The 13,676-nt window shown below is 41.1% G+C and overlaps 3 protein-coding genes across 16 annotated transcripts in view; all 3 read right to left on the bottom strand.

Annotated features, from left to right (window-relative positions):
* Positions 1-13,676, bottom strand: part of LOC114652414 (tripartite motif-containing protein 16-like) — a 1,097,043-nt gene that overhangs the window by 342,785 nt on the left and 740,582 nt on the right. The window lies entirely within an intron of this gene.
* Positions 1-13,676, bottom strand: part of LOC114643026 (tripartite motif-containing protein 16-like) — a 1,170,030-nt gene that overhangs the window by 615,647 nt on the left and 540,707 nt on the right. Inside the window, exons 3-4 of one of the 14 annotated variants that reach the window (XM_051927900.1) lie at positions 5,580-5,675; positions 3,708-3,941 (exon numbers count right to left, since the gene is read on the bottom strand). The exons of the other annotated variants lie outside the window; for them this stretch is intronic. Coding sequence (XP_051783860.1) covers positions 3,708-3,941; positions 5,580-5,675 — 330 coding nt within the window. The remainder of the gene's footprint in view (positions 1-3,707; positions 3,942-5,579; positions 5,676-13,676) is intronic. 14 annotated transcript variants of the gene reach the window in all.
* LOC127527845 (zinc finger protein 184-like) overlaps positions 1-13,676 on the bottom strand; it is a 579,825-nt gene that overhangs the window by 87,678 nt on the left and 478,471 nt on the right. The gene's annotated exons all lie outside the window — the stretch shown is intronic.

Below are 13,676 nucleotides of genomic sequence, written 5' to 3'. Positions count from 1 at the left end.
ATTCCAAAGACATGCAGGTTAGGTGGATTGGCGATTCTAAATTGGCCCTAGTGTGTGCTTGGTGTGTGGGTGTGTTTGTGTGTGTGTCCTGCGGTGGGTTGGCACCCTGCCCAGGATTGGTTCCCTGCCTTGTGCCCTGTGTCGGCTGGGATTGGCTCCCGTGACCCTGTGTTCGGATTCAGCGGGTTGGAAAATGGATGGATGGATGGATGTACATCTATGCTAATAAAAGCCAAAACTCTCACTGACTCACTCATCACTAACTCTCCAACTTCCCGTGTAGGTAGAAGGCTGAAATTTGTCAGGCTCATTCCTTACAGCTTACTTACAAAAGTTAAGCAGGTTGCATTTCAAAATTCTACACATAACGGTCATAATGGTCGACAACGTCTGCCATGTTAAACTTTCTTATTTATGCCCCCATCTTCACGAAATTTGGTAGACGGCTTCCCTGCGCTAACCGAAACCGATGTACGTACTTATTTCGGTGGTATGACACCACTGTCGGCCGCCATATTGAACTTTCCAACGGTCTTTGTTACTTAATGGGCCCATCTTCAAGAAATTTGGTACGCGGGTTCCCAACACTAACTGAATCCTACTTTCATACATCTATACGTCCATGGCCTGCGGCTCGGTCCACACTCTGAATCCTCCAGGCACTCCTGAGCATAATCTAATTTTGAAGGTTGGGGCACCAATAATGTTACTGAGAAACTTACAGCCACCGAAACTTTGTAATGGCACGAGACTTCAGGTCACATGCCTGCAAAAGAACCTAATTGAGGCAACTATTTTTACTGGCTGTGGCTCAGGGGAGAGAGTTTTTATTCCTCGCATCCCCGTTATACCCTCTGATCTCCCATTTCAATTCAAACACCTCCAATTTCCAGTAAGGCTCTGCTTCGCAATGACAATTAATAAGTCTCAGGGACAGACCCTACAAAAGGTTGGCATTGATTTGAGGCAAGATTGATTTTCACATAGCCAACTATACGTTGCATGCTCAAGAGTAAGCTCAGCGCACAGCTTGGTCATATTACAACCGGAGGGGCGAACTGACAACGTGGTATACAAAGAGATCCTTAACAAATAATTATTGGTACATTTTCCCTCAGTTTATTATTTAAAATTTTAAAGCAGTACTTTGCTGCTGCAAAGTGCGAGTATTTTGCTAGTCTAATATACAAGTTTCACTTTTTGAATCGAATTACTGAAATAAATCAACTTTGTCATGATATTCTAATTTTATGACCAGCACCTGTAGTATATCTCCCCAACACTAAGGATCCTCCTAAACTCCAGTACTCCGTTAGAAACAAATTAAATTCTTTCACCAGGATAGATTTACCTGATATACATAAAATTATTTCTCAACTGAGACCCTCCACCTGCGTCTTTGACCCAATACCAACAAGTTTTTTCAAATTGATAATGTTCTTGACATAGTAAACTCGTCATTAGATACGGGGGTCTTCCCAGACTGTCTTAAGGCTGCTGTAGTTAAACCCCTACTTAAGAAAAATAATCTTGAACCCTCTGCTCTTGATAATTTTAGACCCATCTCTAACCTGCCTTTCTTAAGTAAAATTCTAGAGAAGGCAGTCATTATACAGTTAAATGAGCACCTCAATAAACCTGCTTTTCTTGATAAATTTCAGTCAGGTTTTAGAACAAATCACAGCACAGAAACTGCACTCGTTAAAGTAGTAAATGACTTGCGGGTAAATGCAGACAGAGGCCATTTATCTGTTCTCATCCTCTTAGATCTGAATGTGCATTTGACACCATCGATCATAATATTCTTAGAAATCGCCTTAGTCAACGGGTGGGCCTCTCTGGCAGTGTCTTAAATTGGTTTGAATCCTACCTGGCAGGGAGAAAATTCTTTGTTAGTTATGGTAATTACAACTCAAAGACACATGATATCCTATATAGTGTTCCACAAGGCTCTATCCTGGGTCCGCTGCTATTCTCAATCTACCTGCTTCCGTTAGGTCAGATTATCTCAGGGCACAACGTGAGCTACCACAGCTATGCTGATGACACACAGCTGTATTTATCAATTGCACCTGATGACCCCGATTCCCTTGATTCACTAACACAATGTCTTACTTGTATTTCTGAATGGATGAATAGTAATTTTCTAAAGCTAAATAAAGAGAAAACTGAAATTTTAGTGATTGGCAGTAATAGATACAATGAGGCTATTAGAAATAAACTGGATACTTTAGGATTAAAAGTTAAGACGGAGGTAAAAAGCTTAGGGGTAACCATTGATTGTAATCTGAATTTTAAATCGCATATTAATCAGATCACTAGGACAGCATTTTTTCACTTAAGAAACATAGCAAAAGTTAGACCTCTTATATCATTGAAAGATGCGGAGAAATTAGTTCACACTTTTGTTTTCAGTTGACTAGATTACTGTAACGCAATCCTCTCAAGAATACCCAAAAAAGACATAAATCGTTTGCAACGAGTGCAGAATGCAGCTGCTAGAATCCTAACTAGGAAAAGAAAATCCGAGCACATCTCTCCAGTATTGATGTCACTACACTGGTTACCAGTGTCTTTCAGAATTGATTTTAAAATTCTGCTTATGGTTTATAAAGCCTTAAATAATCTCATCCCTTCTTATATATCGGAATTTCTGACATCTTATATTCCAAATTGTAACCTTAGATCCTCAAATGAGTGTCTCCTTAGAATTCCAAGAGCAAAACTTAAAAGAAGTATTGAGGCGGCCTTCTGCTGTTATGCACCTAAAATCTGGAATAGCCTGCCAGTAGGAATTCGCCAGGCTAATACAGTGGAGCACTTTAAAAAACTGCTGAAAACACATTACTTTAACATGGCCTTCTCATAACTTCACTTTAATTTAATCCTGATACTCTGTATATTCACTTGATTATAATAACCATTCATGGTGGCTCTAAAATCCGTACTAACTCCTACTCTCTCTCTTCTGTTTCTTTTTCCGGTTTCTTTGTGTTGGCGGCTTGCACCACCACCATCTACTCAAAGCACCGTGATGTTCCAACATTGATGGATTAAAAGCCAGAAGCCTACATGACCATCATCATCAAGTCCTTCCGTGAGAACCCTAAAATACAAAGAGGACTATTTCATTTATGTTAGATAGAATGCCCAGAGGGGACTGGGTGGTCTCGTGGCCTGGAACCCCTTCAGATTTTATTTTTTTCTCCAGCCGTCTGGAGTATTTTTTTGTTTTTTCTGTTCTCCCTGGCCATCGGACCTTACTCTTACTCTATGTTAACTAATGTTGTCTTATTTTCATTTCTTACTTTGTCTTTTATTTTTCTTTTCTTCATTGTGTAAAGCACTTTGAGCTACTTTTTTGTATGAAAATGTGCTTTATAAATAAATGTTGTAGTTGTTGATGTTGTTGTGTCTTCTTTTTCCAGGTGGCATTATTTAAAATGACTCTTACTAAGAATAAATGCCATATAAATTTGTTTCTTCAAGGTAACAACTGTAGATTTACTTCCCAGTCATGTAGATGAAGGCTGAGCTTTGAGATTTTAGTATAAACTGCGGAAAAATGTGGCAAAGATGAAATTGGACTGAAAGGTCCATTCTTGCCATTTGTAAAAACAACTCAGATCTTTTACATTTCTCTCTAAATGATTTCAGGTCCCACACACATCAGTCTGATCAGACTCCCTGTGAAGTGTCGCTCTCACCTGCAGGAAGTGGATGTGGTCCTTGGTCTCTGAAAGCTCCTTCAGCTCAGCTTCTCTCCTCTTCAGCTCCTCGATCTCCTTCTCCAGTTGCTCCATGACTCCTTCAGCTTTCTCCATTTCTCTCTTTTCTTGTTCTCTGATTTTCCCTGTCAGGTTCTTGTAGGTTTCCTCAATGCAGTGAATCAGATCAATGAAGCTCTTCTCATGTTCCCCCATCACTCTTTCCACAGAAAGCTATTTGGATATGAAAAAAATAATGAATGGAGTCATCTAATTAAAAAACAGTCACAATCACAGTCACAAATGACTTTTGTTAGTATTCTGATGATGGAGAGGAGAGTTTGAATTAGGAGAAGGGTGGTAGGAGTATTTCCTACTTAGTATTCCCCTGATACTCTGGGTGGCAGCATCTTCTTAAGGCAACTCTGTAGGATCTATGAGAGCCTTTGGCGCAAGTTACAAGGGGCCAGCACTATTGTCATGTGAGGACCCTGGTAGTGTTACACAGGGTGATCTTTTAAAGAGCCTCAACTGGTCATCCTGGGTTTGAGAGTGGAGCAGAACAATGTTAACCTGGAGTGGAGAATGAAAGGCAGACGGGGAAAGAAGAAGAATTAGAAAAAGAAGAAGAAGAAAAATGGATATTGTTGAAAAAAGCTGGTCTGTTGTAAGGTAATTGTGTGAATTTAAAATATCCATCCATCCATCCATCATCCAACCCACTATATCATAACACAGGGTCACGGGAGTCTGCTGGAGCCAATCCCAGCCAACACAGGGCGCAAGGCAGGAAAAAATCCCAGGCAGGGTGCCAGCCCACCGCAGGACACACACACACACACTCAAAGCACACACTAGGGACAATTTAGAATCACCAAAGCACCCAACCTGCATGTCTTTGGACTGTGGGAGGAAACCCACACAGACACGGGGAGAACATGCAACCTCCATGCAGGGTGGGCCCGGGAAACGATCCCAGGTCTCCTTACTGCGAGGCGGCAGTGCTAACCACTGGGCCACCATGCCGCCCCAGGGAAAACATTTTACATTTTAATTTTCAGATTCATTCATTGGCCATCTTCTACAATTCATTTCCACATTATAATCAGACAACTTGAACTCTGGAGTATTGTGTGAACTTCAGAAGGGCTGAGGTGTGTATTTCACTCTCTATATTTTTATTCACTTGTATCGGGGGTTATTGTGTGTTGAATGTCATTGTCATCTTTGTGTCTTTCTTTTTTAATTGTTCATTTTTTCCTTCTTTTCTGAAATTGCCTTATAACTGTCTTTTTGACACATACTGTACATATTCATTTGACTGTTTAGATATGCTGATGATATTAATAGATGAACTTACAGCAGGACTCTTCATGGGCTGACATTGTCCTGTCCTTATATTAGTTTAGGAAGGTGAGTGGCAGCAATCGGCCCGTTTCAGCAGATCAGCATGTAAACAGGTGGAGGTGCGCGTTATCAGCACTCAGTCCAGCAGTCCAACACCTTCACTTATGGAGTCCAATAAAGCTGTGACATATCAGAATGAACAGAGAAAGTCCATTAAGGAATGTTGTGTCGACTGATCCAACTCAGAATATCAGTGCCGACCTTCATTATGAGTTATTGTTAGGGGAGTGAAGTCACCTTTAAGTGGAGGAATGAGAAACCTGAGGACATGAGGGTCTTGTGGTCTGAATTCCTAAAGACTAAAACATGAAATGATGTCAGCAGTGAAACGCCATGAAGGACACAATAAACCATCTTCTGTCCTTCTCCATCTCCCTGTCCTCACACATCATCACCACAAACTCTCACAGCCCTTTTAGTTTTTCTCTTCTCTTTGATATGAAGTCTTGTCTTAATTCCACTCACCTTCATCTCCTCCGCTGTCTTCCTCATCTCCCTCAGTTTCTTCTTTTTCTCTTCAAGTCTCCTCCTAATTTCACTCCGTGTTGTCCGTAGCTGTTTCTGTTTGGACACACAAGAGGACACATGGTGGTCTCATCAGAATTTACTTCCACTTTCTGAGCTTGTGGTGTCATTTTGAGTGATTAAATTTGTACAACACATTTGTTTCACATCCCATGACACAACTTACAGTTTCTGTCACACTTGTCTTCATATTGACACAGTAGATGACACACAGAGATTTAATTAAACAAATATGAATATCACACAAACATTCAAATAAACGTTTAATTTAACACTTCAATTCAAGATGGAGTTTGGGCTTGAAGAGAGCTACAAATAAAGGAGATGGTCTGAAGGCTCACTGGTGTACGAGTCAGTCCTTGAGATTTAGAGGACATCACATCGACAACCAGGATATCAGAGCTTCACACATAAAAACTAAAGAATCCTGTAAACCCAGGAGACCTCGGATGGCTAAGGACTGCAATTGTAGGACCAACAAGGCCTTTGTGGATTTGAGACCTGTGAGAACTTTGTCAAGTGTTTGGTCATTTTATGGAGTCAAGTGAGATAACTGTGGACAGCAAGAATGGTGCTTGGCGTGACATCTGGACAGAGGAAGGAAGAAAAGGAAACCTGGTGGTGGAATGGGGAAGTACAGGAGAGTATGCAGAGGAAGAGGATGGTGAAGAAGATGTGGGATAGTCAGAGAGATGCAGAAAGTAGACAAGAGTACAAGGAGATAAGGCGCAAGGTGAAGAGAGAGGTGGCGAAGGCTAAAGAAAAGGCGTATGATGAGTTGTATAAGATACTGGACACTAAGGAGGGAGAAAAGGACCGGTGGGCTAGACAGAGGGACCGAGCCTGGAAAGATGTGCAGCAGGTTAGGGTGATAAAGAATAAACATGTAAACATTTACTCACAAGTGAGGAGAGTGTGTTGAGCAGAAGGAAAGAGAACTTTCAGAGGCTGATGAATGAAGAGAACGAGAGAGAGAAGAGGTTGGATGATGTGGAGATAGTGAATCAGGAAGTGTAATGGATTAGCAAGGAGGAAGTAAGGACAGCAATGAAGAAGATGAATAATGGAAAGGCCGTTGGAAAAGATGACATACCTGTGGAAATAGGAGGTGTTTAGGAGAGATGGCAATGGAGTTTTTAACCAGATTGTTTAATGGAATCTTGGAAAGTGACAGGATGCCTCAGGTTTGGAGAAGAAGTGTACTGGTGCCAATATTTAAGAATAAGGAAGATGTGCAGGACCGTAGTAACTACAGGGGGATAAAATTGATGAGCCATAGCATGAAGTTATGGGAAAGAGTAGTGGAAGCTCATTTAAGAAGTGAGGTGATGATTAGTGAGCAGCAGTGTGGTTTCATGCCAAGAAAGAGCACCACAGACGCGATATTTGCTTTGAGGGTGTTGATGGAGAAGTAGAGATAAGGCCAGAAGGAGTTGCATTGCGTCTTTGTGGATCTGGAGAATGCTTAGAACAGGAAGCCTAGAGAGGAGTTGTGGTATTGTATGAGGAAGTTGGGAGTGGCAGAGAAGTACTTAAGAGTGGTACAGGATATGTACGAGGGAAGTGTGACTGTGGTGAGGTCTATGGTAGGAGTGACGGAGGTGGGATTACATCAGGGATCGGCTCTGAGTCATTTCTTATTTACAATGGTGATGGACAGGTTGATCAGAAGAGATTAGACAGGAGTCCCCGTGTATTGTGATGTTTGCTGATGACATTGTGATATGTAGTGAGAGTAGGGAGCAGGTTGAGGAGACCCTGCAGAGGTGAAGAAATGCTCTAGAGAGGAGAGGAATGAAGGTCAGTTGGACCACCAAGACAGAATACATATGTGTGAATTAGAGGGAGGTCAGTGGAATGGTGAGGATGCAGTAGAGTATGAAAATGATGAGGATGAGTAGAGTTGACAAAGGTGGATAAGTTTAAATACTTAGGATCAACAGTACAGAGCAATAGGGAGTGTGGAAGAGAGATGAAAAAGAGAGTGGAGGCAGGGTGGAGTGGGTGGAGAAGAGTGTCAGGAGTAATTTGTGACAGACGAGTATCAGCAGGAGTGAAAGGGAAGGTCTACAGGATGGTAGTGATACCAGCTATGTGATATGGGTTGGAGACGGTGGCACTGACCAGAAAGCAGGAGACAGAGCTGGAGGTAGCAGAGTTAAAGATTTCCATTGGGTGTAACGAGGATGGATAGGATTAGAAATGAGGACATTAGAGGGTCAGCTCAAGTTGGATGGTTGGGAGACAAAGTCAGATAGGCGAGATTGTGTTGGTTTGGTCATGTGCAGAGGAGAGATGCTGAGTATACTGGGAGAAGGATGCTAAGGATAGAGCTGCCAGGTAAGAGGGAAAGATGAAGTCCTAAGAGAAGGTTTATGGATGTGGTGAGAGAGGACATGCAGGTGATGGGGGTGACAGAGCAAGATGACGAGGACAAAAAGATATGGAAGAAGATGATCCGCTGTGCCATTATTTGTATGAAAATGTGTTATATAAATAAATGTTGTTGTTGTTGATCCCTAACAGGAGCAGCCGAAAGAAGAAGATGAACTCCGTCAAAAGCTCCTTCCTCATCCAAACACGACAGAAGCTTTGGAAACTCAGACACTTTGGGGTAAATATATTAAATTTAACAACAGCTGAAAATTTAAAAACAGATGTTTGTTTTTGGGGCATCTCAGGAATTGACCCAAATGAACAAACAGTTTAAAAATGGATGACATAAAGAGACCAGGGGCCTCATGTATAAACGGTGCATACGCACAGAAATGTTGCGTACAAATGTTTCCACGCTCAAATCGCGATGTATAAAACCTAAACTTGGCGTAAAGCCACGCACATTTCCACGGTAACTCATACCTTGGCGTACGCAATTTCTCCGCTCGGTTTTGCAGACTGGCGGCACCCAGCGTCAAAGCAGTGCTACTGTTCCTGTGTGGTTACCCTTTCTTAGATCCACATCCACGGCGGCGGCTTTATCAAATACACTGAAATTAACCGCATATCGTTCATAAATTTAATGCATCTGATTGTAATTAACCTGTAGCAATATAATGGGCCAGGGAATAGCCATAGTATTCCAAATACCATAACTGCTTTAGCGTTGTTACGCTCACTGCATCTTGTTCTTCTTTTTGCTGCTCCCGTTAAGGGTTGCCACTGCGGATCATCTTTTTCCATATTACTCTCACTGCACCACTCAGAGTATTTATATCACTGTATCTGAGTGTGAATCACAAGAGTAAATAATCGGAAAGACAATTATCGGTATACAGTTTCAAGTACACACTACCTCAACCACGGCAAAAAGCGTCAAAGCCTTTCCTGTACGGACCTCGCATTTCAGAAACAGTTTCATCCCAAGAACTATAAACGCACTCAATCAGTCCATCAAGTGCTCCTTGTAGAACTGTTTCTACTTATAAGTACAATCACCTCACTGTAAACTTACACTACAGTTATAATATTGCACAACCTGCGCTACTTTATAAAGCGCGTATGATGACAATATCATTTTTAAGATGAAATGCAGCAAAATATGTTGCTTATAGTATACAGGTAAAACTTTAACTTCATTTAAATAATCTGTATTGTTAATAATTAAACATGTGAGGACACGGTGCCGCAGCGTATAGCTAGTTCAAGGATAGCTCCTGCCTTGCGCTTTATTCTTGCTGGTGGTGATGCGACACTGGAAGGATAGATGAATAGAATAATTAAACATGTCAATGTTCCTTAAAAGTTTTGAAGAATCGGCGTTCTAAGCTTACAAATGGCTTAACGTCTATTACAAAGCTGATTGTGTGTCGATTGTAGAAAGAAAAGTATGGACAGGAATTGGAGGTTAGTACGTTTGAAAGAGACAGTACTTCTGTAATAAATTATTTCATCGAAGGTCGCACATGGTGCAGCAAGCCTCTTGCGTGAGATATGAACAATCACTGCGCCACCGTGTTCCCATGTTTAATAACATGCTTTCATTCCTATCATCATGAAAATGATATCACGTACAGTAATCCCTCCTCCATCGCGGGGGATGCGTTCCAGAGCCACCCGCGAAGTAGAAACCATATGTTTATATTGTTATTTTTATATTGTCATGCTTGGGTCACAGATTTGCGCAGAAACACCGGAGGTTGTAGAGAGACAGGAACGTTATTCAAACACTGCAAACAAACATTTGTCTCTTTTTCAAAACTTTTAACTGTGCTCCATGACAAGACAGAGATGACAGTTCAGTCTCACAATTAAAAGAATGCAAACATATCTTCCTCTTCAAAAGAGTGTGCGTCAGGAGCACAGACTGTCAGAAAGAGAGAGGAATGCAAACAAATCAATAGGGCTGTTTGGCTTTTAAGTATGCAAATCTTTAAGAAGAATCTGGATGAGATATTGGGGCAGCTTAGCTATTAGCTAATCAAATGGGCTTGATGGACTGAATGGTCTCTTTTTGTTTGTCACATTTCTTATGTTCTGCTATTAATTTTAAGACCATCTGGGCCGTAGTCCTTTTTCACAACTGAATTTACCAACTTTTAATTAACCCTCACTATATGATGATTGTGTAGTGTGGATGGTGGATTTTTATTTTCAAATATATTTGGAAATATACACATTTAGTAAATATTCTTTCCAAACTGTTAAAGCTCAGAGTCCATCTCACAATCATACAGTGTAATCATCAGTCAAGGAGCTGATTAAATTAAATTATGTTCTGATCACTAATTAGGTACAGAATTACTGAATTACTTAATTAAATGAGAACATCTGTACTATAAAGTCACTTAAAACTTAATGTGTATTTAAGAATTTTAGATCTAATCCCAGACATCAATATTAACTGACATGTGAGTGTAACGTGTCTCTTAGAGAGGCCTGAGGTACTCCAGACACAAGTGATCAGAACACAATGAACCTCCGCTCAGTTTAATGAGAGCACTCAGCTCACTCAACTGTCCATGAATCACACTGTGTATCTCATCCTGGACTGTTTCATGTCTTCCACCCAGTCTCACCACGATAGGCTCCAGCACCCTGCTGTCCAACACAAGCAAAATCAGGCTCCTCAACATGAAGGAATAGATTTCTCTTCCAAACTACATTTACATATCACTTAACTCCTTTTTTTAGTGAGGTTCCATTAAACACTAAACTCCACTCACCTGTTTTCCTTCTGTTTCCGTCACCAGCTCGACCCTTTCGTGACTTTTGTGTTCAGTCATTTCACACATCATGCAGATGCAGGTCTCATCAGATTTACAAAACTCCAGACTTTTGTGATGTTTCTCACAGAGTTTCTCCTTCAGATTTCTGTCAGGATCAACCAGCTTGTGGTGCTTCAGGGCGTCTCCTTCATAGTGAGGAAGCAGGTGAGTCTGACAGTAGGAGGCCATGCAGGTTAGACAGGACTTCACCGGTCTGAACTTCTTCCGTGTACAGAAGTCACACTCCACATCTCCAGGGCCGGCATAATTCTGAGATGGAGAACTAAGTCTTGTCTTCTTCAGTTTCTTGACTACTTCACTCAGAAGGGTGTTTCTTCGCAGAGCTGGCCTTGTGGTGAAGGTGTGTCTACAGTGAGGACAGCTGCACTCTTGGCTCTGATCCCAGCAGTCCATGAGGCACTTCAGACAGAAATTATGTCCACAGGGGATGGTGACGGGGTCAGTCAGGGTGTTCAAACACACCGAGCAGGTGAACTCATCCTGTAATACAAACAGCTGGGCTTCAGCCATCATCAGTCTGAGGAGAGGCAGGAAGAGAGAATCAGTCAGACAAACAAGGAAGTGACTTGTGAAGAAATGAAAGTGCAAGTTTGTCTGTGGTCAGCAAGGAGGAGGAGGAGGACGAGGAGGATGAGGAGATTTAAAGAGAAAGCTGAGAGCTCACAGAGAGAACATCTGAGGAGACACTGAGGATGAACAGTTCATGTGAAACAGGAGCTCAGAGAGTGAAGACGTACAGTGAGAGAAGAGATGACCTGTCACATGGGGTCTGCTAAAGATTAATTCACGTCAGCATTTTTTATTTATTTATTTAACACTGCCGTCCACTTTAGACATACTCAGAGCTTAGTGCACATTTACAAATGAAATTAAATAAAAATAAAACACAACACATAAATCACCATAAAAAGCAGACTGAGACAGTGAGCTATTAAACTGGTTATTCATTCTACTCATGCTGGTGCTCTTTATTAATCAAAATGTCCATCCCATAGTAAGTTCTCTTCTCTAATTTATCAAAGTTATAGGAATGTTAGGAGGAAAAGAAATCTGTCCAATCACTCATAACCAGTTGTGCCTTTTGTTAATGCCAGTAATTCATTGTATTATTCAGTAAAGCTCACACTTTATTTTCCTTGACTTTCTCAGCAGTTGAAGTTCCAGGCTGTTCCATCAACACAACTAAAGCCTCTCATTTTAAGAAGCAGAATAACCCATCCATCCATCCATCCATCCATCCATCCATCCATCCATCCATCCATCCATCCATCCATCCATCCATCCATCCATCCATCCATTCATTTTCAAGCCTGCTTATATGGTGCAGTGCTATGGGGAAACTGGAGTCTACCTCAGTAACCATTGGGTGCCACAGAGAAACAACCCCTGGACAGGGAGCCAGTTCATCACAATGTGAACACACACACACACACACACACACTTGGGCCAATTTACAATATATTATAAACAAGAGGATTATAAAGCTATTACCATTCTTAAATATTGACATACTGTAATTGGCCAGGATGGCGCCAATGTATGTGTGTGTGTGTGAGTGACCCCTGCATTGGACTGGCTTCCTTTACAGTGTTTGTTGGTGTCTTTCACGTGTCCTGCTGGAGTGGGATATTCATGATCCAGCAGTCCAATAATGGCTAACTATCACCCTGTTCACAACCATGCCAATCAGTCCTTAATGTAATATTAAAAGAGGTCAGCTGACAGGTGAACAAAAACAGTAATCAACCTGTTAAACAACAATGAAGTCTTTGACGTGGCCTGATATTTTTCAATTTACTATGAATCAGGTCACTAATATCAGCACCTTATTCTTTATCTATTTATGTTTTCTGCTGTTTGGCTATCAATTTGATTTGGATTCTTTAACATAAATCAATTCTTCAGATTCCTCTGAAGACAGACATCCACTTGTAGGACAGAATGACATTACTTGGTCAGAAGCTCATTTTCTTAAGCTGCCTCTGCCTGCCCTTCTTTTATTGACTTGAAACTTCAGCTCAGATGTCAGTTCACTTCACCAGGACTGTCCTTGACAGTTTTGGGTGTCATCTGATCAGTCTGATCAACCACAGGAAATGTCACCCCGTAATGTCTCAGTATGTCAGTCTTTATCACTTTGTGACTGAAGGAGTCAAAACTCAACCCCTTGGAAACTTGATGGACAAAAACTTTACACCAATTAGCAGTAAAAAGGTTGCATTTCTGAGCATCCAAGACACCTACAGCAGCAAGTCCACTCCTTCCTTTATAACCCTTTGTAACCACTAGAACTCTGATATCTGCTCCAGGATTAGCTTCTGCCCAGTAGTAAGACCCTTATTGTGGTCATCACAAAGGCTAAATGATCTCATCTACTTCAAACAGAAATGTAGTGCCAGACGGTAAGAGCTGAAGACCACGTAGAGCAGAGTTGGATGTGGGTGGCACATTCAGTCCTGCCTGGTAAAGGAAAGCAAGTTGCTCAAGTAAGAGAGACCACACATAGATAGATAGATAGATAGATAGATAGATAGATAGATAGATAGATAGATAGATAGATAGATAGATAGATAGATAGATAGATAGATAGATAGATAGATAGATAGATACTTTATTAATCCCAATGGGAAATTCACATTCTTCAGCAGCAGCATACTGATACAATAAATAATATTAAATTAAAGAATGATAATAATACAGGTGAAAAAAAACAGACAATAACTATGTATAATGTTAAATATTAACGTTTACCCCCCCTGGTGGAATTAAAGAGTCGCATAGTTTGGGGGAGGAACGATCTCCTCAATCTGTC

This window comes from Erpetoichthys calabaricus, chromosome 5 (assembly GCF_900747795.2).
Source record: "Erpetoichthys calabaricus chromosome 5, fErpCal1.3, whole genome shotgun sequence".
NCBI lineage: Eukaryota > Metazoa > Chordata > Cladistia > Polypteriformes > Polypteridae > Erpetoichthys > Erpetoichthys calabaricus.
This window is presented reverse-complemented; position numbering and strand designations above follow the sequence as displayed.